The 26759-nt window shown below is 42.8% G+C and overlaps 1 protein-coding gene across 3 annotated transcripts in view; it reads right to left on the minus strand.

Annotated features, from left to right (window-relative positions):
- Positions 1-26759, minus strand: part of CCDC85A (coiled-coil domain containing 85A) — a 212619-nt gene that overhangs the window by 65775 nt on the left and 120085 nt on the right. For 2 of the 3 annotated variants that reach the window (XM_042446823.1, XM_042446828.1), the window contains exon 3: positions 238-314. The exons of the other annotated variant lie outside the window; for it this stretch is intronic. In XM_042446823.1, coding sequence (XP_042302757.1) covers positions 238-314 — 77 coding nt within the window. The remainder of the gene's footprint in view (positions 1-237; positions 315-26759) is intronic. 3 annotated transcript variants of the gene reach the window in all.

The following is a 26759-nucleotide window of genomic DNA, read 5'->3' on the forward strand; positions in this document are numbered from 1 at the left end:
ACCACAGCTTGTTCCAAGCTCCCCATCTGATAGTCTATGCTTTTCCAAACCTATGGTCCCTGATAGTGACCCCGGAGAGCCCTAATTTATCATTCAAAATGTGCCTGGATTCACTCAACACGTCACCAAAGACATCAGCACTCAACACAGTGAGATACCCACTGACATGAGCCTGCTAATCTTCTAGCTATGGGCCTGTGCTACAAGCTAATGTGCCTAGCAATAGAAATCACCCACCTGGGGCAGCATGCGATTTTCCTCCTCCAGCTGTCTTACTCTTGCTTCCAGCTGCCTAACATAGGACAAGGTTGATTCTAAAATTAAAAAAGACAAAAGAAAAGAACTTGCATTACACACACCAGTCTGCTTCTTTGGCACACCCAAGGTCAGAACAACTCACCAACAGGTGATTTCTGGCTTGGGTGTCTTCACAGCAGTAGCTATTGACTCTAAGATATATGGTAAAAGCATTTAATATTGTTGCTCTCTCTGGGATAATATTTCTAAGTGTTGGCTGCAACTAGAAGCCATCAAAAACTTGTAACTGTAGATAAGATCAGCTTAATGTTTCATACAGAATCTAATCAGTTAAAGCTCAGACATTACTTATTTTCTCTGGGATATGTTGGAGGTGTGAGAAATGTCTGTGAAATGTAAAATGTTAACATGTGGTTCTTACAAATATTTCCATCCACCTCGTACACATGCAGAGGTTAGAGTGAAAGATCTCAGGACCTGGGCCCTCTTCTCTGGCCTTCAGAGCAAGAAGGAATCTCAGAGTGAGATGTTACCAGGGACTGCCCTTGGCAACTTCACCTTTGTAACATCAACTATGATATCCCAAGGTCTTGGTGCCTGGCATGATGATGATAATAGCAATAGCAATAGCAGCTTCATTTATATACCGCTTCATACTGCCTAAGCCATCTCTAAGCGGTTTACAACTGTAAGCTAATTGCCCCCAACAAGCTGAGTACTAATTTTAGCGACCTCAGAAGAATGCTAGGCTGAGTCAAACCTGAGTCCCTGGCTGGGACTGAACTCATAACCTTGTGGTTTGTGAGTGAGTGGCTGCAGTACAGGCACTTAACCACTGCACCACCAGGGCTCCTCATCCATGATGATGAGGATGATGAGGATGTCTACGAAATTATTATTAATATTAGTAGTAGTAGTAGTAGTAATAGTAGTATTGTTATCATTCTCATCATCATCCTCATCAACTTGTCTGTCTGCATGACTGCCTCAATCTGGACAGTGTTTTAATTCTTAAATTGAAGAGTCAAGCTTCACAATCTGCCCTCCTTTCCTGCCTATGGGGTCAGTTCTTCTGCCACATTGGATTTGCACTGCTACCTCAGATTTTTGTTCATGAAATCCTGGACCTCATGATAGCCTTGTAAAGCCAGGTGGGCAGTCTCCTAGGTCCCTTTCACATCGTACAATCATAGTAGTATTACTTCTCTTTAACTACTATGGTTCCATCTTATGGCATCTGGGGATTTTCAGGCAGGGCCCTTTAGAATTATTATCCAGAGAGCTCTAAAGCCTCACTAAACTACAAACTGCTGGATTCCACAAAGTACAGCCACAACAGTTCAACTGGAGTGACAGTGCTACAAATGTGGAGTGTGAAAAGCTGTCTTTTGACTGGCTGACTGCTCTTGCAAGCAGAAAGTGGAAATGGTTGCAAGTTCCACAATCTCTACCAGAAGTAAGGACCTTAGCCATTTGGACCATATGACTTCTCTAGGATTTCAATCCATCTCTGGGGTTGCCCCTTGGAACATATCCCTTTCCGCGTGATCCCACTGATTGGTGGTTTCCCAATTGTCCAGATTTTTCCAGTTCCAAAATATGCAGGTGCCTGTCCTAAGATCACTAAGGTCCAAAGCAAACTGCAAAAATAATCCAATTTGAGACCGCTTTAACTGTCCTGGCTCACTGCTAGGGAATCCTAGAAACTGTAGTTTATTGTGGCATCAAACCTCTCTGACAGAAAAGAATGAATGTCTCACAAAACTACAGTTTCAATAAGACTTAAGACCTTTAAGCTAATATGTGATTATATTTCTGTTGCTACTTATAGCCTTCAGGCCCACCCATCTATGGACTGCAGCCCCCAATTACTTCTATGAGATTGAATTTGGGCCTTGGATTGAAGCTGTTTCCCATCTGTTCTCTGGCCTTCAATGCTGGTGTAGTAATGGGTGGGGGTGGGGGGTGGGTGCTGAGCCAAATTTTATGTAGAGTCAAGGTTGGAAAGACCTGCCTGGCTTGAATGGGGAGTTCTTTCTTTATTCAAGTGAGTGTATTTGTATTTTCAAACACCTCCATTCCAAAAATCATCTTCATCACTATTCTGATTGTATGTACCTGGCAGCAGGTGAGCACCAAGGAACTGTACACATTACCTCACTGCACAGCCAACACTCATGGAAAGAGATCTTACCCACTGGCATCCACACCAGTTTGTGCATTCCCTCAGCATAAGCCACAAAAGAGCCCATATGAGTACCGTTTGAGTGCATGGCTTTTCCCACACATTTTGTTCTGAACACAGCCATGCTCCTCTGCAGGATCCTACAAGACTAAACTGGAAGCAGGGCATTCTACCACCATGACATATTAGTTTTCTTACACAGAACCACAGAGTTGGAAAGGGCCCCATGGGCCATCAGTCATCCCAATCCCCAGCTCAGTCCAGGATCTCCAGATTCAGCATGCCCAGCTGGTAGCTGTCCAGCCTCATTTTGAAGACATCCAGAGAAGAAGACCCCCACTACCTCTCTAGGCAATTGGCTACATTGCCAAAAAAAAAAAAAAAAAAAAGCTCTAGCTGTCAAGATGTTCCTTCTAATGATCCATGGAAATCTGCCCTCCTATGACTTCAGACTATTAGACCTGTCCCTGCCCTCTGGGGCAGAATACCTGTCCCATCCTCTTTCTCTATGGCAGCCCTTGAGGGATTGAAAGAGTGTAATCATATTACCCCCGACACTTTCCTTCACCAGGCTGAACATGCCCAACTCCTTCAAACTTTTCTCTTACACTTTCTTCTCCATACCTCTCATCATCCTTCACCCTCCTCTGAACTTGTCTATATATTTCTTAAAATGAAAAACATAGAACTGAATGTCATATTCCAGATGAGGCATGACTAGTGCAGAATATATTGGAACTGTTGTTTATCTTGACTTGGAAACTACAGTTCTATTAATACAGGCTAAACTATTCTTTGCCTTCTTTGCTGCAGCACCACACTGCTGACACATGTTTGACTTGCAATCAACAGTCATCCCAAAATCCTCTGCACACACTGCTGCTAAGCCAAGTTTCCCCAATCCATTTTGTTCTTGTGGCCTAAACTATGGTTCTATTAATGCAGGCTATGACAGCATTTACTTTCTTTATTGCAGAATTTCTAGCTGATTTCTAGGACAAGCAAGCATGTTGAATCAACATTAGTCTTTCTCTGTATTGTCCCTTTTGGTGTTTAGGGGGGGCAGGGGACTTCTGCAAAATGTGGGATTCTCCTAAACATGCTGATTTTCCCTCTTGTTTCTCAATAATTCTGCATTGCATTTCTGGTGACACTTGCCACTCATATTTGATATTACAGGGAATGAATAGGAAATTATCTCAACCATATCAGTGTCACTTTTGGTTGTTCTGATAAGTGTTCTTTTCTTCAGAGAACAACATTCAGATAGTAAGGTGCTTTGTTCAGTAAACATTCCAAGAGATTCTTGTCAGATACTTTACTCTCTGATGAATATACAAAATATTTGCTCTAGCTTAGTAACACATGACAGATGATCTTCAGTGTCTGCAGCATCATATTTGGAGAAAGAACAAATCTTTTTACTGTGCTGTAGAAAGCATGGAGGTATCCAGCTAGTACTGGCCTTTGTGTAGCACCTGACAGCAGCAGCTACCTTACCATTTGGACTCAGTCTTCTTTCTGAAGGAAAGCTTCCCAGAGTTTCAAAATCATTAGCCATTTTTTAGATTTTGAAACCTTATGAAACAAATGCATGAGTAGAGCAGGGCAGTATTTTGATGGCAAAGTCAATAACTTGAATAAACATTTACTCCAATATCTGGAATACTCCAATATTGGCACGCATGTAGGGTTGCAACACTTGCATACACTTTGAGATTCTCTTACACTTACACTTCCACACACAATGTATAGATAGGGGCCATAGCTTATTCTGTATATCTGTCCCCATGTACAAACTTGTCATGAGTTAGCATTTTGTGTGCATTGAACGCATGGATAGAGAACGTGTGTCCTTTCAAGTTACGCTGGACTTCAACGCATGTTTCATTACTAGATGTGCTGACTAGGACCAATAGAAATTGCCATTCAAGAACATCTGGAGGACCACACATCTCCCATTCATGGTTTAATGTGTCAGAAGGGGTATTGCTTTGTTCAATAAATTCTTGTTTAAATTCCTACTATGAGAATTTATTCTTTTGAGCTGTATTAAAAGGCTACAGTCCTTAGCAGTGTAATATCTTGGATTTAAGTAATCAATGTCAGTTTCATGCATCTCATGAGGCCCAAAGGGAATGGATTGAGAGTTCAGATCCTACTTTGCCAGTGTTAACACTCTCCCTTACAGCCCATGTGGGCCTGAATTTTGGAAGAAACATTTTGAAAATCAATATTGATGTAAGTCCTATTGATTAATGGTTCTACTCTATCTGGAATTATCTACTGAATTGAGCTAGCATGGCATAGTGGTTTGAGTGCTGAATTACAACTCTGGAGCCCAGGATTCAATTCCCTGCTAAGCTATAAAACCCACTGAGTGACTTTGGGCAGGTCACATGCTCTCAGCCTCAGAAGAAGGCAATGGCAAACCTCCTCTGTATAAATCTTGCCAAGAAAACCCAGGATAGGGTTGTCACAAGTCAGAAACGACTTGAAGGCACATACTAACAACTGAATTTAAACCCACACACTTTCTGACTAAGAGGTGTGTGAGTGTGAGTGTGTGTTGACTTGTGTCAAGTCCATCAGTTTCATAGGGGTTTCTTAGGCAAGGAATACTCAGAGATTGCTTTGCCAGCTCTTTCCTCTGAAATGTAGCCTATAGCACCTGGTATTCATTGGCAGTCTTCCATCTAAATACTAACCAGGGCTGACCCTGTTTAGCTTTCAAGGTCAGACAGGATCTATTACCTTTAGGGTATTTAGGTCTGACTAAGAGCCAGCCAATGATATGAGCACTGGGTTATGACTCTGGAGATCAGGGTTCAAATCTCCACTCAACCATGGAAATGCTTTGGGTGACCTTAGAAAAGTCACACTCCCTCAGCCTCAGAGGATGACAATGCCAACCCCCCTCTGAAGAAACTTGCCAAAAAACAAACAAAAAAAAAAACCCATGATAGGGTTACCTTAAGGTTGCCATAAATCAGAAACAACTTGAGGGCACAACAACAAAACAACAATCAGAGATACTACAGTCGAAAAAAACTATGCACATATCAGATACGCCTATCAGGGAACTTTAATTATATGCAGCTTGTTCAGTATGCAACCTGAGGTTGCTAGTATATAGTCTGTGACACATTAGAACTGTAATGTAATCAGTATATCAAGTAAATGGAGGACGAAGAGCAAGGGTGACAATGAAGAAATGGGGGGAGGAATAACAAATCAACACTGTCTGCCCCTTCACACAATAATTAGGCACACTACAGTCTAGCATTTATTAATCTGTTTTGACCAAACATGATACATACAATCATGACTGATTGGTACAATTTAGATTTTTGGACATGAGGGAACACCACTGGATTTGCTTCACTTCAGATGGAACCTGGCATAAAACAAACTTTAAGGATTGTAGGTGTACCAGTGAAAGGTTTGTTTCATTTGTATCACAAGCAAAGTCATCACTATATAATCAAGCAACAGCAGGCACAGGCAACAGTAGACAAATTTCCTAGACCAAGATATGTATCAGAATACATTGAAATTTCATTGTTACTCCAGACCCAAACTAAAATAAAACTTTATTCTAGGCTAGATCCATCTTTGCCAGTAGTGAGCAGCTTTTGGCCCTATAGATGTTATTGGGCTGCAACTCTCATGAGCTATAGCCAAATACAGTCAATGGTAAAAGATGACAGAGCTGCAGTTCAACATCTGGATGGTCACAAGTTCTCCATCCTAATATATTTTATAGTGGTAGAAGAATTTTCATCTTAGGCAAGATAAAAATCATTGTGTTTGAACAGCAGGATTGTGGACCACAAAGTCATGCACTCAGCAACCTTAGCAGACCTTGCTTTCATCATTGCTACATTATATCCAGCTCACCTCACCTGCCAGGCAACTAATGAAATAAAAATGAACAGGAGAAGGTAAGGTTTCACTTCCTTCCATTGCCAGATATTTAAATATGCACACGCAAAGGGAGTGCGTGTGAACTGTGAAAGAACAAGAAAGCAGCCCATCTAGGTTAGTCAGAAGTGATTAATATATACAGAGTGTGCTACTAGACTAAAAATAGGGATGTGGGGCAACAGAGAAAGAGGCAAGCCCAGGTTTTACATCAATGGTTGTGTAAGTGTTGTCACATCAAGTGATGAGTGAGCTTAAGACTTAGTATTTAACACATGGCATCTGTGAAGTTTCACTCAAGGGGTTCCACTTTTTTAGCCTATCCAGATGGCTCACATTAGGGTGGGCAGCCCACCAAGGTCCCCAAAGGTCATATGTGTTTTGCAAGGAAAAAACTCCCCCCCCCCCCCCCCATTTGATACCAAAAAGTGTCTGTTGTTTTAAAAAAGGGGGCGGTCTATCCTGGCCTGTAAAACATGGCTAAAATACCCCTGACATGGTATTTCGAGCACATTGGAGGCAAGGAATGAAGGATGGCCTTTCAGTGTATCCTGGGGGCTCATGTGTCCTCTCGCCTCCCACAGATGCTCACTCCTGGCTTACAGACTGAGAATCATCTAGCCTGACAGAGCACTTTGGAATCCTCTGATTAAGACCAGATTCAAATTCGGACAAAGCTGTGGAATGGGGTCTGCCAATTTCCGTGCTGTGTCGGTGCCTACTGCATTGATGGGTGTGCTTGCTAGAGGAGGGATGATTGCAGTTGTAATATTATTGTTATGTATCTTCAAATTGTTTCCAGTTTATGGCAATCCTAAGGCGAACCTATCATAGAGTTTTCTGGGGCTGACAGGGTGTGACTCACCAAAGGGCACCCAGTAGGTTTCCATGGTTGAGCAGGGAACAGAATCCCAATCTTCAGAGTCCTAGTCCTATGCTCAAACCACTACACCACATTGGCTCTTGTAATATTAATGAAATGTACAGCTTGCCTTTCCTCCAATGAACTAAATGCAGTCCTCCTGCTGCCACCTGATCATTGCAACAAAAACTGACTGGACCAAGGTCATCATTCAAAATTGTGATTTGAGGGCCATTCAAACTGGATCTCCCAAGTCTCACTGAAACTACTAATCACTACAGCAGCAACACTAGAGGATCTGGAAGCCACACTTGTTCCATTTTACACACACACACACACGCACGCACATGCACACACACACACACACACTCTCCAGGCCATTAAAAGGGACAGGACACCTCTCCATTTTTCATCCTAGTAATCCTAAACATGCATAATTTTTTTTGTTTTTTTTTTAAATTTTATTTTTATTTGGTTTTTTCTTTTCTTTACATCCTTATTTTCAGTAATCATCAATAAAAGATCATACATATCGTCTGTACCTTCCCTTATCCCTTTCCCTTCCCTCCCTTTCCCCCCTTAAACCCCCCACCCTCTTACCCTTACCCTCCCCTTCCCCCTGTACCTGAAAGAAAATTATTTTAAAATGTTTTATTTTTGGTATTTGACACCGGTTAAGCTATCCAAAATGTACAAAAAGGTAAACAAAATGTGTTGGAAGTGTGGGAAAACAGAAGGAACGTTTTACCACATGTGGTGGGTCTGTAGCAAAGCAAAGCAGTTTTGGGGGGAAATATATGAAGCAATGAAAGAAATGTTGGAAAGGAATTTCCCGAAACATGCATAATTTTTTATCTTAATCAGTACTTATTTTAAAAGTAAACTTGGAGGCTAACAAGAGCATCAATTTGCACTCTTTTTGACCAGAAAAAGATCAGTTTAAGTTTTGAGGTGCTGAGAAACAGAAAAGCTTCCTTGGGATGTATGCACCACAAGCCCACACTTTGCCCACCCCTGGTCTACAGCATGTGTAAGTGAGCGCATCAGCCCACTATTGCCACTGCTACTGCGAGAGTGGCTCACTCATGACAAGCTAGACAATTTCCCTAAGGTTAAAGGATGGGACAGGACAGGAAGCTTCCATCTGAATATCCAGAAACCTCCTATGACACAATGTGTCAATTTGCCTTTGATTGACAAGACAAAAACGTATCCAATAATATTCAGTTACCTAGCATGAAATACATGAAAGACTAGCCTTACCCTCACCATTCTGCTAGTCCTATCAACATTCTTCTAAGGTTGCATCTACGTGGCAGAATTAATGCAGTTTGACACCGCTTCACCTGCCATGGCTCAATGCTACTGAATGGTGGGATTGGTAGTTCTGTGAGACATTTAGCCTTCTCTGACAGAGAACTCTGGTGCCACAATAAACTACAAATCCCAGGATGGAGCTATGAAAATTAAAACAGTGTAACACCGCATTAATTTGGCAGTCTAGCAGCAGCCTCCATTTTCTCAGAAATTCCTACAAACTGCAGGAACAGGCACATGTACATCATTTGTATATTTTTTTAGAATTTAATTGTGTATATGTGCCTTCAAGTCACCTGTTGATTTAAAGCAGGGGTAGGCAACCTTTTTGAGCCAGGGGCCGGGTTGCTATCCCTCAGACAACTGGGGGGCCGAAGCCGGGGAGTGGAGCTTCCACCCTCCGGGGGCGGGGCCACGTGCTGGGGATGGAGCTTCCACCCACCAGTGGCGGAGCCGCATGCCAGGGGGCGGAGCTTCCACCCTCTAGGGGCCAGGCCTCCTCCTCTTTGCCGGCCCCTGACAGGGCCCCAGGGCCCGTCAGAGGACAGCAAAAAAGCCGATGGGGGCCGCCAGCGCTGGAGGCCTCCTCCTCTTTGCTGGCCCCTAACGGGGCCCCAGGCCCAATCAGAGGCCGGCAAAAAAATCCTATATGCCCACTGCTGCCGCCGGAGCCCTGTTGGAGGGCCCCAGCGATGGCAACGGGCGTCCCAGAGGCCCACTGCCACCGCCGGAGCCCTGTTGCAGGGCCCCGTTCACCACAACGGGCCTCCCAGAGCCCGCTGCCGCCGCCGGAGCCCTGTTGCAGGGCCCCGGCCACCGCAATGGACCTCCTAGAGGCCCACTGCCATTTTGTTTTTTAAAATGGCGGTGAAGTCTCGCACAACAGTAAAGTCACCCAAGACTTCAGTCGCCATTTTAAAAAACAAAATGGCGCCCAGCATGGAGGCGGGGCAGCAATCGGCAGCAGGACCGCGCTGGGTCCAGTGGGAAGGCCTCGAGCCAGATGCCGACCCCTGATTTATAGCAACCCCATCAATTTTATAGGCAAGAAATAGTCAGGGGAAGTTTGTCATTTTCATCCTCTGAAATATAGCCTACAGCACCTTGGTGGTCTCTCATCCAAGTACTAAGCAGGTCTGACCTTTCTTAATTTCTAGGGTCTGACGGGATCTGATGCTTGCAAGTTATTTTGGCCCTGATTCCTTTGGGAAATGTATACAGCAGCTTAAAGTTGTGCACTCAATTTTTTTAACCAGTTATATCCACATTCTTCTGGACACACTCCAGCTTGTCAATATCCTTTTTGAATTTTGGTGCCCAGAACCAGACTCAGTAACCAAAGCCAAATAGACTGGTACTATTCCTTCCATCAGTCTAGACACTGTACTCTATTGATGCAATCTAGAATCGCATTGGCCTTTTAAGCTGCTGCATTACACTGTAGACTCATGTTCAACTTGTGGTCTACTAACACACCTAGATCCTTTTCACATGTACATGTGTTGCCCAAACAGGACACCACAAGAACCAGGGGTGGGGGGGTTGACAGGCCCTTTGACTCATGCAGAAAAGGCTGTAGTCCCCTCAAAAAAACAACCTCAGCTGCTCCAAGATCCAAGAAATAAGAATTGCTAGCTAGGCATGGCTTATCCATGGAAGAAGAGCCATATCTCATGGACACAGCACATATTTTGGGAAGCAAAACGTTTCTAACTCAGGCCTTGGCATTTTTTACGTACAGTTGGAAATGACTGAAACTCTGGCAATGCTCAGTTAGAATGAATGGTGGTCTACCTCAATATAAAGCAATTGCTAGTGTCTCTCTGAGAAGGCTTAGGGAACATTTCATGATTTCACCATTCTTTGCTCCAGGAACTGAAAACTGATTTTCAACATGACAGCTTTAACTACAATTCCCTCCAGCTAGGCAATGTTTTAAAAAGCCTGTTCTTTGCTGAAGAGGAAAACATCAGTTAAGTCAGAAATTCTAAACAACTCCGCCTGGTTACCTTCTGATGGAACTCCAAAGCAACATGTATTACTCAGCACTTCAGACTCTGTGAAGTGCCTTATCATGTTGGCCTCATTTCACCTCATAAGAAAGAGCTCTGGGCAGACTGCAGCTATTACAATCCCCCTCTTATAGAGAGGAAACTGAGGCTGAAAGACAGTTCACTGCCCAAATTGTGACAAATGTCCCATGCTGCCTGTGTTTTTGCTCTCAGTGCACAGACTATTGTGCTTCAAGAGATTTCTTACTGAAACCCCATTCAGTCACAGATTCCATCCATTCATTCTTGCATGTATTCCCACAAATATTTCAAGATCTAGATCTAATTGTTTTGAGGTGCTGAGAAACAGAAAAGCTTCCTTGGGATGTATGCACCACAAGCCCACACTTTGCCCACCCCTGGTCTACTGAATAAATGAAAATTACATACATGTTGATTTATAAAGTACACATTGATCTAATAAGTCTACTCTGGTTAGGTCTAACTTGGATTTAGCCCCAAGTGCTTTGATGGTGCCAACTTGCCCTCTCGACCCTTGCCCATCATGGCTGGCCGTCCAGGGAGGGGATGCATTGATGAGATTCCTCACAGATATCATCGGTGCATCCTTCAGGCAAGGACATGTTCCATCTTGTTTAAAGGAAGCGGCGGTTAGGCCACTCCTGAAAAAACCTTCCCTAGACCCCCTGGATATGAGGAATTATAGGCCGGTGTCATTGCTGCCATTTTTGAGCAAGGTGATCGAGAGGGCGGTTGCTCTTCAGCTCCAAGCTGTCTTGGATGAAACCGATTATCTAGACCCATTTCAGACTGGCTTCAGGACAGGCTTTGGGGTTGAGACTGCCATGGTTGCCTTGACCGACGATCTGCGTCTGAGCATTGACAGGGGGAGTGTGACCCTGTTGGTGCTCTTAGACCTCTCAGCGGCCTTCGATACGATAGATCACGGCATCCTCTTGGACCGCCTGAGGGGGTTAGGTATTGGGGGCACTGCTTTGCAGTGGTTCCGATCCTTCCTCTCGGACAGGTCTCAGAGGGTGCTGCTCGGGGACTGTAGCTCCAGTAAGAGGAGCCTCACTTGTGGGGTTCCTCAGGGGGCTATTTTGTCCCCGATGTTATTTAACATCTATATGAAGCCGCTGGATGAGATAATATGGAGTTATGGAGCTGGGTGCTATCAGTACCCAGATGACACCCAGATCTATTTCTCCATGTCTCGTTCGTCGGTCTCGAATTCTGATGGCATCTCCCCTCTCAATGAATGTCTTCAGGCAGTAATGGGCTGGATGAGGAAAAACAGCTTGAAACTGAATCCAGACAAGACGGAGGTGCTCACGGTAGCGGCCCCGAAACCAAGAATTGGGTTACAACCTCCAGTCCTGGACGGGGTCACACTCTCCCCCAGTGACTGTGTTCGCAGTCTGGGGGTGCTCCTCGACTCGTCGCTCCTGATGACGAATCAGGTGAATGCGACGGTCAGGAGTGCCTGTTATCAGCTTCGGCTGATATGCCAGCTGCACCCTTTTCTGGAAGTAAGGGACCTTGAGACTGTTGTGCACGCGCTGGTAACCTCACGCCTCGACTTCTGTAATGCGCTCTACATGGGGCTACCTTTGTCCTTGACCCGGAAACTTCAGCTGATCCAAAACATGGCAGCCTCAAAAAGGTTGCCTACCCCTGCTTTAAATCAACAGGTGACTTGAAGGCACATATACACAATTAAATTCTAAAAAAAATGTCTCAAGAACATCTAGGAGGGACCACATCACTCCTGTCTTGCGGTCCCTCCACTGGCTACCTATCAGCTTCCAGGCCCAGTACAAGGTGTTGGTTATCACCTTTAAAGCCCTAAAGGGCTTGGGTCCAAGCTATCTTAGAGACCGCCTCCTCCCGTACAATCTTCCCCGCGCTCTCCGCTCCTCAGGGAGGAATTTGCTTCAGCCTTCAAAATCTAGACTTGCGGCTACCTCTCAGAGGGCATTCTCTGTTGTCGCCCCTAAGCTCTGGAACGACCTGCCGGATGAGATCCGTCAGTTAACATCTTTAGACAGCTTTAAAAAAGCTGTCAAGACAGATCTCTTCCGGCAGGCCTTTCTAGATTTTCCCGGCCCAGGCTCCCGGGCTCCCCGATTTCCCTTATTCCTCTCGTGGACCCATCCCCTGATGGTGAGGATTGCTGGGGGTTTGGGGGTTTAGTTTAGGATAGTATAATTATATATTGTTATAGTCCCATTTTAATACATTTAAGTGTTTAATAATTTTTAGGGGGGGGAGGGAGTATAAATATTTATGTATATTTTATTCTGTAAATTTTTATGTTGTTCACCGCCCAGATTGGCTTTGCCACCGGGCGGTATAGAAATAAATATTATTATTATTATTATTATTATTATTATTATTATTATTATTATTATTTTACTGATTTAATAATTTTTATTGCTACTTTATGGATTATTAACTTATCTTCCTGTTTTTTTGGATGTAATTTAAATGTACATATGAACACTGACAATAGCCTGGATCAAAATGGGGCTGCCCTTGAAAATGACATGGAAATTTCACATCGCAGAGAAACCACACAGCATCAGTTTAAAGAAATTTAACTAGATGCACATACATATCTTGCCTAAATTCAAAGTACTGGTAATGTCATCGAAAACCCTAAGCAGCCTGATTTACAGTCGAGGGAAGTAATAGTCACCCTATATTATGTGCTGCTCAGGCCTCATCTGGAGTACTGTATTTAATTCTGGGTGCCTCATTTTGAGAATACAGACAAGTTAGAACAGGTTCGAAGAAAAGCAACAAGGATGATAAGAGATATGGGGAAAAAAACATGAGGAGAAGCTGAAGGAGCTGAGCATGTAAAGAGAAGGATGACCTGATTGTACTCTTTAAATACCTCAACGGCTGCCACAGAGAAGAGGTTGCTGGCTTGTTCTCTACTGCCTCACAAGGTAAAACTAGGTTGAATGGTTTTAAGTTACAGAAGAGTAGATTTTGACTGAACATTAGAAGGAACTTGTTGACAGTGAGAGGAGTTTGGCAATGGAACCAATTGCCTAGGGGTGGTAGGGTCTCCTCTAGTTGTCTTCAGAAAGAAGCTGGGCAGTTACTTGCTGGGGATGCTCCTGCTGGAGATTTTGTACTGAATAGGTGGTTGAACCTGAAGGTCCACAAAACCCTTTCCAACACTATTATTCTGTGATTCTATGATGCCCCAGTACTTAGAATCATAGAATTGTAGAGTTGGAAGAGACCACAAGGGCCATCCAGTGCAACTCCCTGTCATGCAGGAACTCTCAATCAAGGCATCCCTGACAGATAGCCATCCAGCCTTTGTTTAAAGACCTCCAAGGAAGGAGAGTGCCTGTCCTTATTCCTGAGGATTGAAATCCACTTAAATGTCTCTGACTCCTTATCTGCATTTTCTTCTCTTTCTTCTGCTCTAAACCTGTGCAACTTCTTTTCAACCAATGTACCCTAATTTCTAAATTTTATTTGGTACCATTTATCTAATTTATCCAATTTTTCCCATTGACTCAAGTGTGTTTCAGCATATTTTGTTCCAATTACACACATTTCAGATAATCACATTATAAAATATATGCATTGTTTTTTTGTGGAGAAATGCCCTATAACCCTTGCAGATCTGTAGATGCTTGAAAGATGTAAAAAACATTTCTCAACAAGTCTTTGGAGGGGTAAAAATATTACTTTTATAGAGAATATCAAGTCCAATGAAAATTCTTTCCATAGCACCCATAAATCTTAATTACTATGAATTTATCTGTTCTTTCAAAAAAATATGAGTGCCAGCAATCATCTCCACATATTGTGGAAGCAGCTTTCTCGAGCTAATTATGTGGAATGTGAAGAGGTACATTCTGTTGTGTGTCTCGAGCCCCCTGCCAATAAATTCTAGTGTTATGAAACTGGGAGAAACATTCATCATGAGCATTCATATGCTTATTACGATTACTGTTAAATTAAGAATTATATCCCTACATTTAATTGAGTTTTCAGAACACAAAGGTCTATCATTTTTGTTCTTGCCAATCAAACCAAAAATTCTGCATATTCAGAATACATATCCAAGGGTAGCCATGTTGGCTGTATAGTAAAGTACAGTAACATCCAAAATCTACAAAACAGTGAAACCTTTATTGGACCAAACAAAATAAACAAAATACATGTTGCAAGCTTTCAAAGCTCCACTGGCTTCTCCATCAGGCAAAGGTGTTAAAAATCATATAGGGAAAAATATGATGATTCTAGTCACATGTATCACAGTTTTGTGGATTTGGGTGTTATTGTACTTTGCTATATGGCCAACATGGCTACCCCAGGATATGTTTTCAGAATGTGAAGATACCACATATTAGCACCAACCACAAAATCCTAAAGATAAACTGAAACTTTACCATTTTACAGAAACTAAATGTTTTCCTAATGCAAAAGCATGGAGGCTTAAGAAATTCAATGTTCTCTTCCTAACAAAGGGGCTGGTACAACCTGGATCTCAAAAAAGTATCTTTTTGTGTTGCTAATGGATTTAAATTTTATTTCCTAGACATAAAGATGCTTTGTCTGCCAATATGCACATGTCCAGAAGGAGATGTGGCCTGCCTGCATGGATACCCCTCCATACCACCTCAACTCAGAACAGCAACATCTTGATAAAATGCAGGCCTGTGGAGATTATCACACTGCCTTTCCTCCTGAGCTAGGCACAGGAGGAAATGGATTTTATGGCATCCCATACTTGATCATGTCATCCCATACCCAATCCAAACAGAGACCGTACACTGGAAACAATGGAAAAATCCCAGTGCCACAGAGGTCCAGATTGGCTATAAGATGCCTCTAGACTGGGCATAGAAGCATGTGATGAAATCCATCTTTAAAAGATTTCAGACCACACCTTGCTTGGGAGGAAAGGCAGTACAATAATCTCCATTGTCATATATTTTTTCTGTCTCCTGTCTTATGAAGAAGACAGTGGCACTTCGAAAGCTTGCAACATGTATTTTGGTTGGCCCAATAAATATAACACTGTTTTATGGATTTTGGATTTTATTATACTCAGCATACTCAGTCCTCTAAAGAGCAGGTGAACTGTGTTTTGGTGGTCACCCTTGGTTCTTTGACTGTGTTTTATTTTTGAAGGTTAGTGTGGGGGCTGCAAAGCAGACATGACTTCAAGGCAGTCAATCAAGGTAAGCAGGAGTGTGTGTCTCAGGGGATTCAGACAAAATGAGATGGGTTGAGAGTTGAGAGTTGGAAGAGTCAGCTGGAAAAGTCAGTGGGGAGTGAATGTGTACTGTTTGACTAAATGGATTGAAGGATAAAGTCTGGCATAATTCATGTTGCAGCCCCGATCTGGCCTTTCTGTGGCACAAAAGCGAGCTGCAAAAGTGGCTCCTTTTTGCACCCTGGAAAGGGCACCATAGCCACTGGCACATATGGCTTTATGGTGCTCCTTTGGCACTGTGTCATGTGGATGCAGCACCAGAGGAGTGCTGTGACACCATATGCTGTGTGGTGCAGCACGTGGCGTCATGCCACCATGGAGGTGGAGTCGGGGTGTGCATTGTGTGAACACCATGCCCCAACTCCACCCTCCAGGCCAGCCTTAATGGCCAGTCTGCATAGCCCCCCAGTTGCCTGAAACCCAAGCAGGAATTCTGAAGGGTGACCTTGGGCTAGGGTGAGAGTGGCAGGAATCCAAGGCTAGGAACTGTGGAGCCAGTCTTGGGAAGGCAAACATCACAGAGCCTTTGGTTTGATTTGGACCCTCTGCACTTCCTGTCCACATGGCCTAAGGAGATGGGGCTTCTGCTGAGTCACTGACTTTGCTTGGGGGTAGAGCTATCATCCACCAACTCTACATGAATGCTGCCTCAAACTTTGAAGCTCAATATCTGAGGACCAGTGGCACACACTTAGCAGTCATATCAGTAAGCTCATTACAGTTTGAAAGGGTTAAAAAAATAATTACAGGGATGATGGAAGAAGTTTCTGTCATCACCTATCACAACGTGTGTGCAATGTTTGTCTTGCCAGAAAACCTCACTGACTACACTTGCAGCAAGTGCAAACTGATGGCTGTCTTGGGAGAGAAAGTCAATGCACTGCAGTTACATGTTGACACTCCTCAACACATCATTGAACATGAGGACTTACTGGACAGAACAGAGGGAGAACTGCTCCTACTGAACCAACACAGGCAGAAGAATCTGCCAATGAATACAAAGAGGGCTGTAACACTGAGGGAGCACCCTGGAGGGCAGTCATCATCAGGAGTAGACCATGCACAAGAGATTCAGAACCACTCCCCCATACAGACAGGCCAAAATAAAGCTCCTTGGGACTGGAGTGTGGCTTTGGGGCAGCTTTCAGCCTCTTAGGATGCACACATCATTTAAAAAGCATACCTCCAAATTGACCCAAAGCAGCTTTATTCTGGCCTGTCTGTATGGGCCCTAAGTAATCTCTTCTTTCATTTTTCTGGTATAATGGTGGCCAAGAGGCACAAACAGGAGACCAGCAGCAAAAGACACTGCATGCCAAGGAATGAGTCACCCTAACCACCAACTGCAGCAAGAAGAAAAGAAAGGTGCTAGTGATGGGGGATTCCTTGCTCAGAGGCAAGCTGGGCAAGATGAATCAGACAACATGCTGTCTTCCTGGTCGACATATCCAGAATATTACTGACAAATTACCAAAGCTTATCAAGAACACAGAACAGCATGACTTTCTTCTGATTCATCCTGGCACCAGCAACACTCCAAAGAACACCTCTAATCAGATTACCTTGAATTATGAAGCTCTGGGTGGAAAAGTGAAGAGTTTAGAGGCGCAGGTGGTATTCTCACTAATTCTACCCATAAAAGATAGAAGACCGCACAGGGACAGGAAGATACTGCAAGTGAATGACTGGCTATACAGATGGTATTGATGGGAGAGGTTTGGCTTCTGGGACCATCATCGTCACTTCTTAGATGAAGGACTACTGGCTACACTTCAGGAAGACAAGGAAGAATGTCTTTGGCAGAAGCATGGTGAATCTGATTGAGAGGACTTTAAATAAAGGGCATGAACAGACCAGCCAGAAAAGCCGGCTTGTGGGTGGCTTACAGGAGGCTTGCAGGTGTGGCGTTTTGATGGCGCATGCCCCCAAGCCGCCTGGCTGATCAGACATGGGTGGCTTCAAGCCACTTTGGGGATGTGATGTTTTGATGATGCACAGCCTCGAAGCAGACGGCAGCCACCCTGGGGTTGCGCCGGGGCCACTTAAGGCAGCCCAAAACTGGCCCAAATAGAAGCAGATCTTTTGGGCCAGCAGGGGGGGAGTGCCTTTAGGACCATGGTGTGTGTTTGCTGCAGTCACAAGGCGTCTTTGGTGGGGGCGGATTCAAGCCATCCCTTCATGACCATCTGTTTCAGCCCTAAATCCTTGGCTGGGGAGCTGAAGGTGATAGCTGAATGATCTGTCCAAAAACAAGGATCTGAATTCTACAGGAGAAGCTGAGGGACAAAATGGGAGCCACATTAAAACTCACAGTAGAATAAAGGATGAGAACAAACAACATGTTCAGTATCTATATACCAATGCACAAATTTTGGGAAACAAACAAGACAAGTTTAAAGTGCTAGTGCAGGAAGGTAAATACATAGATTTTGTCTGAATATGAGAAACAACCTCTTGACGGTGACAGCAGTTCAACAATAGAGCTAAAGGCCAAGAGAGGTGGTAGAGTCTCCTTCTCTGGATGTCATCAAAAAACTGCTGGACAGCTAACTGCTGGGGATGTTCTAGCTAGGGATCCTCCACTGAGCAGTGGGTTGGACCTGATGGTCCATATGACCTCTTTATGATTCTATGATTCCTATTGATTTGGTCCTGGAATGCCTGCAATTGAAGGGAGGGTGGCACATTCATGACCCCAGGGCCTTTTATGTGGCCCTTTGTAACACTATCAAAGCACTCAGTACTTAGTACTGGAAAATGGACTCTAGACCTCCAGAGCTCATCCATCCCTATGCTAGGCATTCTACAGATTCTAGAGTAGCCATGAGGGATTAAAATCGTTGACAGCCATACAACAATATAGTTATGTGAAAATCACATTCTGCTGAATCTTAATGGTAAGTGAAGTTAGGCCATGCTTTTTGGGGCGATGATGAGGATCTGATAACTCTAATTAACAGTTCTTCACAGCAATTTTACAATCATAAATTTTATTGGGCTTTTGGAAGTATCAACTGAAATGTGTCAAAATGTCCTTTAAAAGTTCGCCAGTGGCAGGATCCAGTTTTCAGGTTTCCACTTAATGGATTATGGAAATTCATGAGCAATATAAATGTCTACTTATGTCAGTTAGGGTTGGCAGATCTCAAAGCCTGGTCCCGAGTCTTCATTTTTTCTGAATTATCTCCAGGCCAGAAGCAAGGGTTCAAATTCTTCAATTTTGTTGGGCTCAGCTCTGGGAAAGAGGGGTTAAGTATGTTTCCCTGAAAGTATGGCAGCAGCAGTATGACATTTTCAGCTTCAATAATGAAAGGCAAGAATGTGAGAAAGGACACCATTTTGTTCAGAGTCACAAGTAGTACTGTCTCCACTAGGAATAGGTCTCTTAGGTTACTCAATGACATTAAGCAAGCCTTGACAAGGGCTGCATCTGCACTGCAGAAGTAGTGCAGTTTGAGAACACTTTAACTGCCATAGATCAATGCCATGGAATTCTGGAATTTGTAGTTTGTGGTAGCACCAGAGGGCTCTGACAAGAAAGGTGGAATATCTCACAGAACTACAAATTCCAGAATTCCATAGCACTGAGCCATGGAAGTTAAAGTGGTGGCAAACTGTATTATTTCTACAGTGCAGATGCAGCTGAAGATGAGAGTGTACTGAACACAGGCAAAAAAAAGGCCTGCGGTATGGCACCAAGCTAAGAGCCTATCTCATTATAATTTCATTGAGTTGCCCTAAGTCCCAGAGACAACATAGGATACAACCATAAATGAATGATTGAAGACAGTACTGCAGTACCCGAGAGAAACTCATAAACCTTCAATGTCTTCGAACAGCACAAGGCTGTTCATCACCCCGAGATCAAATGAGGACAAGGATTACATCAACCCTCTCATTTTTACTCAAGACATAAAAAGGATTTCAAACCATTTGGGCTGGAATTAAAGAACAAGCCATCAGCTCACGCATCACCTTGGCCTACATGTCACATCTTTTAAAAATTTGCATAAATATCAGATCCCCAGTTGCTGTCATACATTTAAATAGCTTCTTATGAAGTATTTTACAACAACAAAGAGCTTCTCTTATGTACTTTCCTACAAGGAAAAGTTGTCCTGGATAAATCCACAGTTTAGAGCACCTTAATCACCTTAATGTAAGAGAAGCCACTGAAATGGTAAATAAAAACAGCATAGGGAGCAGCCACCACCCCATCTCCAACCCCATCCACCTTGATGAAGTGTTGTTACCAGTGGAAGGACATTTTCCTCCAGTTTAGAAGGGAACACAGTTCACTGCTTAGGGTGTCAAGAGACAGATTTCTGTGTTGCTGCCAGATTTGCATTTTCAGAAATGGAAATTCACCATTGCTTCTTCATCCCAGCATGCATTGCTTAGTGCAACCTGGACAGCAACCAGAATTTCATTCAATCTAGAATCTCCACATCAAGGAACTGAGGCCCTGTACACACCGGCCATTAAGGCCAGCATGGGGTTGGAGTCGGGGCATAGCGTCCTCATGACGTGCATCCCAACCCCACCCCATGGTGTTGTGTTGCTGTGCGCCATGCCACACCGCATGGCATGCAGTGTCATGGCATGCCTCCAGTGCTGCGTCCGTATGGCACAGCACTGAAGGAGCACCACCAAGTCACAGCAAAGCGGCTATCGCGCCCTTTGCAGGGTGCAAAAAGGAGCCAGATCAGTTGCTGTGGTCCCAATCCAGCACAAAAAGGGACAACTGAAGGCTGCTCCTTCGGGGCTGTTTGTACAGCCCCTGAGTTAAATTTGCAAGCCTCATAGCTATAATATATGACCTACCTTTTGGAGTTTTCTCCTCCCACCCCCAGTTCAAATGTTTATACTACAAAAACTGATGAAGAGTTTTGGAATAAGTGAAAGCTTGCATGCTTTTCTGACCTTTTTGGCTGGCTTCTGACTTCAACAGATTAGAAAACTGGGCCAAAACTAACAAAATTAATTTCAACAGGGAGAAATGTAAGGTACTATATATATGCAAAAAGAATGAAATGTAGATATAGGATAGGGGACACCTGGCTTGATAATAGTACATGAGAAAAGGATCTAGAAGTCTTAGTAGACCACAAGTTGAACATGAGTCAACTGTGTGATGTGGCAATTAAAAAAACTAATGCAATTCTAGGCTGCATCAGCATACGTATAGTGTTTAGCTAGTCCATAGTACTAGCTCCCTTTCCTCCTCACCACCACCCTGGATCTTTCCACCATCTTCGGCTTAGATCAAGGGAAATAATATTACCACTCTATTCTGCTTTGGTCAGGCCTCACCTGGAATACCTGTCCAGTTCTGGGCACCACAATTCAAAAAGGATGTTGACAAGCTGGAGCATGTCCAAAGGAGGGCGACTAAAATGGTGAAGGGTCTAGAAAGCATGCCCTATGAGGAGAGACTTGGGGAGCTGGTATGTTTAGCCTGGAGAAGAGAAGGTTAAGGGGCAATATGGCTCCTTTCCAGGGAGAAAGACAGGATAAATAAATAAATATGATAGCCTTGTTTAAATATTTGAAGGGATGTCATATTGAGGATGGAGCAAGCTTGTTTTCTGCTGCTCTAGAGAATGTGACTTAGAACAAAGGATGCAAGCTACAGGAAAAGAGATTCCACCAAAACATTAGGAGGAACATCCTGACAGTGACAATAGCTGTTTGACAGTGGAACACATTCCCTCGGAGAGTGGTGGACTCTCTTTCTTTGGAGGTTTTTAAACAGAGACTGGATGGCCATCTGCTGGGGGTGGTTTGATTATATATTCCTGCATGGCAGTGGATTGGACTGGATGGCCCTTGGGGTCTCTTCCAACTCTATCATTTTTGATTCCACCTTTCTTAAATGGTAAATCTACTCCAGCAGTCCTAGAATTCAGCTATTTAGCTTTTAAATCTATCATTATTGCCCACTTGAGATCTGCATAGAAAAAAACATTCCACAATCCAACCTTGGCAAGGACATGGATACAAAAGGCCAATGCAATTTTAGTCTGCATCAATAAAAGTATAGTGTCTAGATCAAGAGAAGTAATAGTGCCACTGTATTCTGCTTTGGTCAGGCCCCACCTGGAATATTGTGTCCAGTTCTGAGCGCCACAATTCAGAAAGGACATTGAGAAACTGGGGCGTGTCCAAAGGAGGGCGACTAAAATGGTGAAGGGTCTGGAAACCATGTCCTATGAGGAACGACTCAGGGAGCTGGGGATGTTTAGCCTGGAGAAAAGAAGATTAAGACGTGATATGATAGCCCTGTTTAAATATTTGAAGGGATGTCATGTTGAGGAGGGAGCAAGCTTATTTTCTGCTGCTCCAGAGAACAGAACCTGGAACAACGGATGCAAGCTCCAGGAAAAGAGATTCCACCTCAACATTAGGAGGAACTTCCTGACAGTAAGGGCTGTTCGACAGTGGAACGCACTCCTTCCTCGGAGTGTAGTGGAGTCTCCTTCCTTCGAGGTCTTTAAACAGAGGCTATATGGCCATCTGTTAGGGATTCTTTGATTTAGATTTCCTGCATGGCAGGGGGTTGGATTGGATGGCCCTTGTGTTCTCTTCCAACTCTACAATTCTATGATTCTATGATTCTATTCCAATATACATTTATGTCCAGATATTAAGCAATGAATATGTAGCAATTTTCAGTGCTTTTGATATATAAGAATATGCAATCTTAACACATCTTAAAATATTTAAAAAGAATCAAAATGCCATTTTTAGTAAATTTGTCAATACTGTGAATGTGATATATGTGTTGTTAGATCCCTCCCCATAACTAATAAAATATTTTATTCAGAGCATTAGGAGAAGGGAACTGAGGTTCAGATCCAAATCAATGTAGAACAATTTAATATTTTACAAAATCTCCATTAGAAATCTCAGTGCTTAACACTTTAAAACCTGATTTTTAAGAAGTTAGATTTTTTTTTTGCCATAAAATGGTTGAAAAATAGTGATATCATCTGAAATCATTGAGTAGCAACAGTGTGATGTAGTAACCAAAAAAGCCAATGCAATTCTGGGCAATTCTGGGCAAGGTATAGTGTCCATATCAAGGGAAGTTTTAGAGCTGTTCTGTTCTACTTTGGTCATGCCTTAACTAGAATGTACCATGTTTCATTCTGGGAACCACAGTTTAAGAAGGATATCAATAAGCTAGAACATGTCCAGAGAAGAGTAATCAAGATGATCAAAGCTCTGGAAACCAAGTCTTATGAAGAACAACTTAGGGAGCTAAACAGAAATGACACAACAGCTATCTTTAAATATCTGAAGGGATGTTATCCACAAGATGGAGGCAGCTTGTTTTCTTTTGCTCAAGAGACTCAAACATGTACCAATAGATTCAAATGGCAAGAAACAAAATTGCACGCAAACATTAGGAAGAACCTATTTACTGTAACAGCTATTTGACAGTGGAACTGACCACTCTGGAGTGTGGTGGAGTCTCCATGTTTGAAGGTCTTTAGATGGAGAGTCCACCACACACTTTGGAGGTCTTTGGATGAGCATCTTTCAGGAGTGTATTAGGTTGTGTATTTCTGCATGGCAGAGGGTTGGACAGGATGGATCCTTGTGGCCCTTCCAGCTCTAAGAGTCTATGTATCATTGTCCACCCAATCAATCATGAATGGACCCTTTTCTTTCCACAGCTAGAAATAAAGAAAATATCTGGATTAATGTCTGGATTCATATAGATTTTTTTTATGCAATAGAGGAATCCTCTGTGGATCAATGCATGCAAACCCAAACTGTATGCTGTTTTTTCAATGCAACTTGCCTGTGATGAATGAACTGAACCTAAGCACTGTATCATATCATCATTTCTATACATACAAAAGGGGAGCAAGAGCCAAAGAATGGGGAGAAGAAGAAAGAGAAGCTTTAACTTTTGCCATGGTTTAACCTTTTTTCCCTCATCTGCAGTTACATATCTTTATGCTCACTTTTTTTTTTATTTCTGGAAGAAAATGTTCAGTTTTTGTATGTAGTTAATTCATTGGAATTCTCTGCCAAGTGTGTGAGTCCGATTATTGCTAAATGAAGCCTTAGCAGTTGTAAGCTTTATCCTCTACTAACCAAATTACATGTGGAATTACATCCTCCCCATCCCTCTGTGATTATCACTCTTTGAGTGAAAACAGTTATTTTTATACAACAGCCAACAGGTGTACTTTATTCCTCCTTTAACATGTACATGTCTCCCAGACTCTGGCAGTAATTACACACCTTCCTATAATTAGATATTTTTAATTCAGATTCTCATGAAAGGATCTGGGCTTTTTTCTTTTCTTTTTTAAAGTTCTAGCAGGTCTTAATATAGAAATTTTCTTTCTCTGTTGAAGTTTAAGCTGGGTGTCTTTTCTGCCAAGGCTATCTTGAATTATGAGAGGCCTCCAATACAGCATTTTGTGGCCAGCAGAACTCTGAAATGTTCCTTTTCGGACTGCAGCTCCTAGAACCCCAAGCAATGGGGCCTCTCTATGAAGCTGTTTTAACCTAGGCAATTAACTTATTTAAAAACATATAGAATGTCACACATTTTAATATCTACGTATTTATTAAATCCATATAACCATATTTAGCCCATATAACATATGACAGCATACCACAATTATAATTTCTCTGTTAACTCTATCATTAACCTAACTTATAAAACCTTAACCTGTCTCTGGTTTCTTTATTCTTTGAGTAGACAATGATTGTCTTGCCCACTGTGGTACATATAGCACAAATCTTTATTATCACCAAGGCACCTACAAAACAACCAAATACAATATGCACCTGTACAACTAAACATAACAATGAAATAAACAGATCCAAAAGCATATTAATATCCCCTTACATAACTGTCCCCGCTATCAGCCTATATAAAACCAAGCATCCATTGCCCATTAATACACAGTGCGCCCTTGCCTTATGTGAAGATCTGTTCCGGACCCTGCTGCATAAGGCAAACAGCACAGTAGAGCCTCATTGAAAATAAATGACACAAATCTTGCAAATGACAAAAATAAAAATAAAAAAAATAAGCAGGGGTTACCACATTAAAGCTGCCCTTTGGCTTTAGTTTGGCATAAATGAATTTCTGGAAAGCATTACATTTCAAAACTATCTGTACAGAAATTTTTGTCATACGGATGCTACAGTAAAAAACAAAAGATAAAACAGCATGACCATAGCTACAAAATAACAAACTGATATAGGGCCAATTGTTGGTAATGATTTAAATAACAGAATCCTCCTCCAGATATATTCATGCCAACTGTATCATTTTTGAACTCACACCTCAGCTTCACAGATGGAATTGACTCAAAGGCTGGTAGACATTTTTTCACCACCCCACTTGCTATGTCAACTTTTTCCTATTATTGTTTCTTTCTTTTCCTAACCTTGCTTTCTTTCTGGACTGAATCCATTTTGATGACTGAAGAAAGCCACTCTGAAAATTGATCTCATGCCACCTTTGTTAAAATCTCAGCATGCCTGATGGTTTGTTGCAGAACAAATTGGCAACTTAGTTCCAGCCATTTTCTTTCCTTCTTTTTAAAAAATTCACTGGCTTGTAACTGATTGGAGGGAATCTTCTTTTGCCAATACAGTGCTCTTTACTTCTCAAGCCAAAGAATGGTCTGAGGACACAGGATGCTTTTAAACTGTTGAAATCAAAATAGGTTGGAAGAGTTAGGTTTTGGACTAAAACTCCCCAAATCCCAGCAAGCTAATGGGTTGCTCAGTGTCTAGAGCAGCCTTTCTCAAGCTTTTTACCCTGGAAGAACCATTGAAATAATTTTCAGTTCTAAGAGAACCCCTGCATAAAAATATTATATCTACAGCTAGAATTAATTAATCACAATTTCTCACAGAAGCCCTAGCAACCTCCCACAAGCCCTAGAGCTCTGGGGAGCCCTGATAGAGAAAACTGCATAATAAATTTAAAAAGTTAGTTACTTTCAGCTTTAGCTTCTGTTACATGCCTGTTGCTGGAGTGTATGGCTCCAAAATGTTTTAAACAGGTGTAACACATAGGCCTGTTACAGACTGCCAAAATAAAGCTGCTTCGGGTCTCTTTGGAGGTATGCTGTTTAAATGATGCATGCATCCTAAGAATCCAGAAGCTGCACCAAAGCTGCACTCCAGTGCTTAGGAATGGAGTGTGGCTTTGGCGCGACCTCCGGACTCTTAGGACCCATGCATAATTTAAACAGCATACCTCCAAAGAGACCCGAAGCAGCTTTATTTTGGCAGTCTGTAACAGGCCATAGATATGTCAGGGTAAGTTATCAGGAGTAACTTAGGATCACCTAAGAGGAAATATCCCACCCTCTCCTCTTGAACAGGGGTATAAAGAATATTGCCAATTTTACAAGGTTAATTCAGTTTTCTAATCAAACCTTTGCCTTTTAAAATATACCTGTTATTCAGGATCTTCCAGGAAGATCTGGAGCCCTCTAATCCTGTGCTGTGGCAGCTGTCTGCATGGGTGTCCCACTGAGCTGACCAGTACATCTGCTGCCTCCAGAGGGCTCTCAGCCATGTGCTCATCACTGGACACCTAGTTCTGACCTCAGAAATGAACAACACACGGCGATGGGAGACACACCTCAGCAGGACATCATGCAGACAGCTGTTGTGGTGTGAGAACAGAGGGACACGTAATGGGGAGGATTAGGGCAACCGAAGGATCAGGATACACTGGGCTGCTCCTCTGGGGGTTTGCTTTTGGCCTCCTCTGAGGCTGAGAAAGTGTGACTTGCCCAAGGTTACCCAGTGGGTTTTTATGGCCAAGCAAGGATTCAAGCCTTCTCTAGAGTTGTAGCCCAATGCTTGAACCACTACAACCTTCTAATAAATAAATAAATAAAATCTTTATTTTTATCCCGCCCTTCCAGAAAGATCAGGGCGGCTTACAAAAGT

This window comes from Sceloporus undulatus, chromosome 1 (genome assembly GCF_019175285.1).
Source record: "Sceloporus undulatus isolate JIND9_A2432 ecotype Alabama chromosome 1, SceUnd_v1.1, whole genome shotgun sequence".
NCBI lineage: Eukaryota > Metazoa > Chordata > Lepidosauria > Squamata > Phrynosomatidae > Sceloporus > Sceloporus undulatus.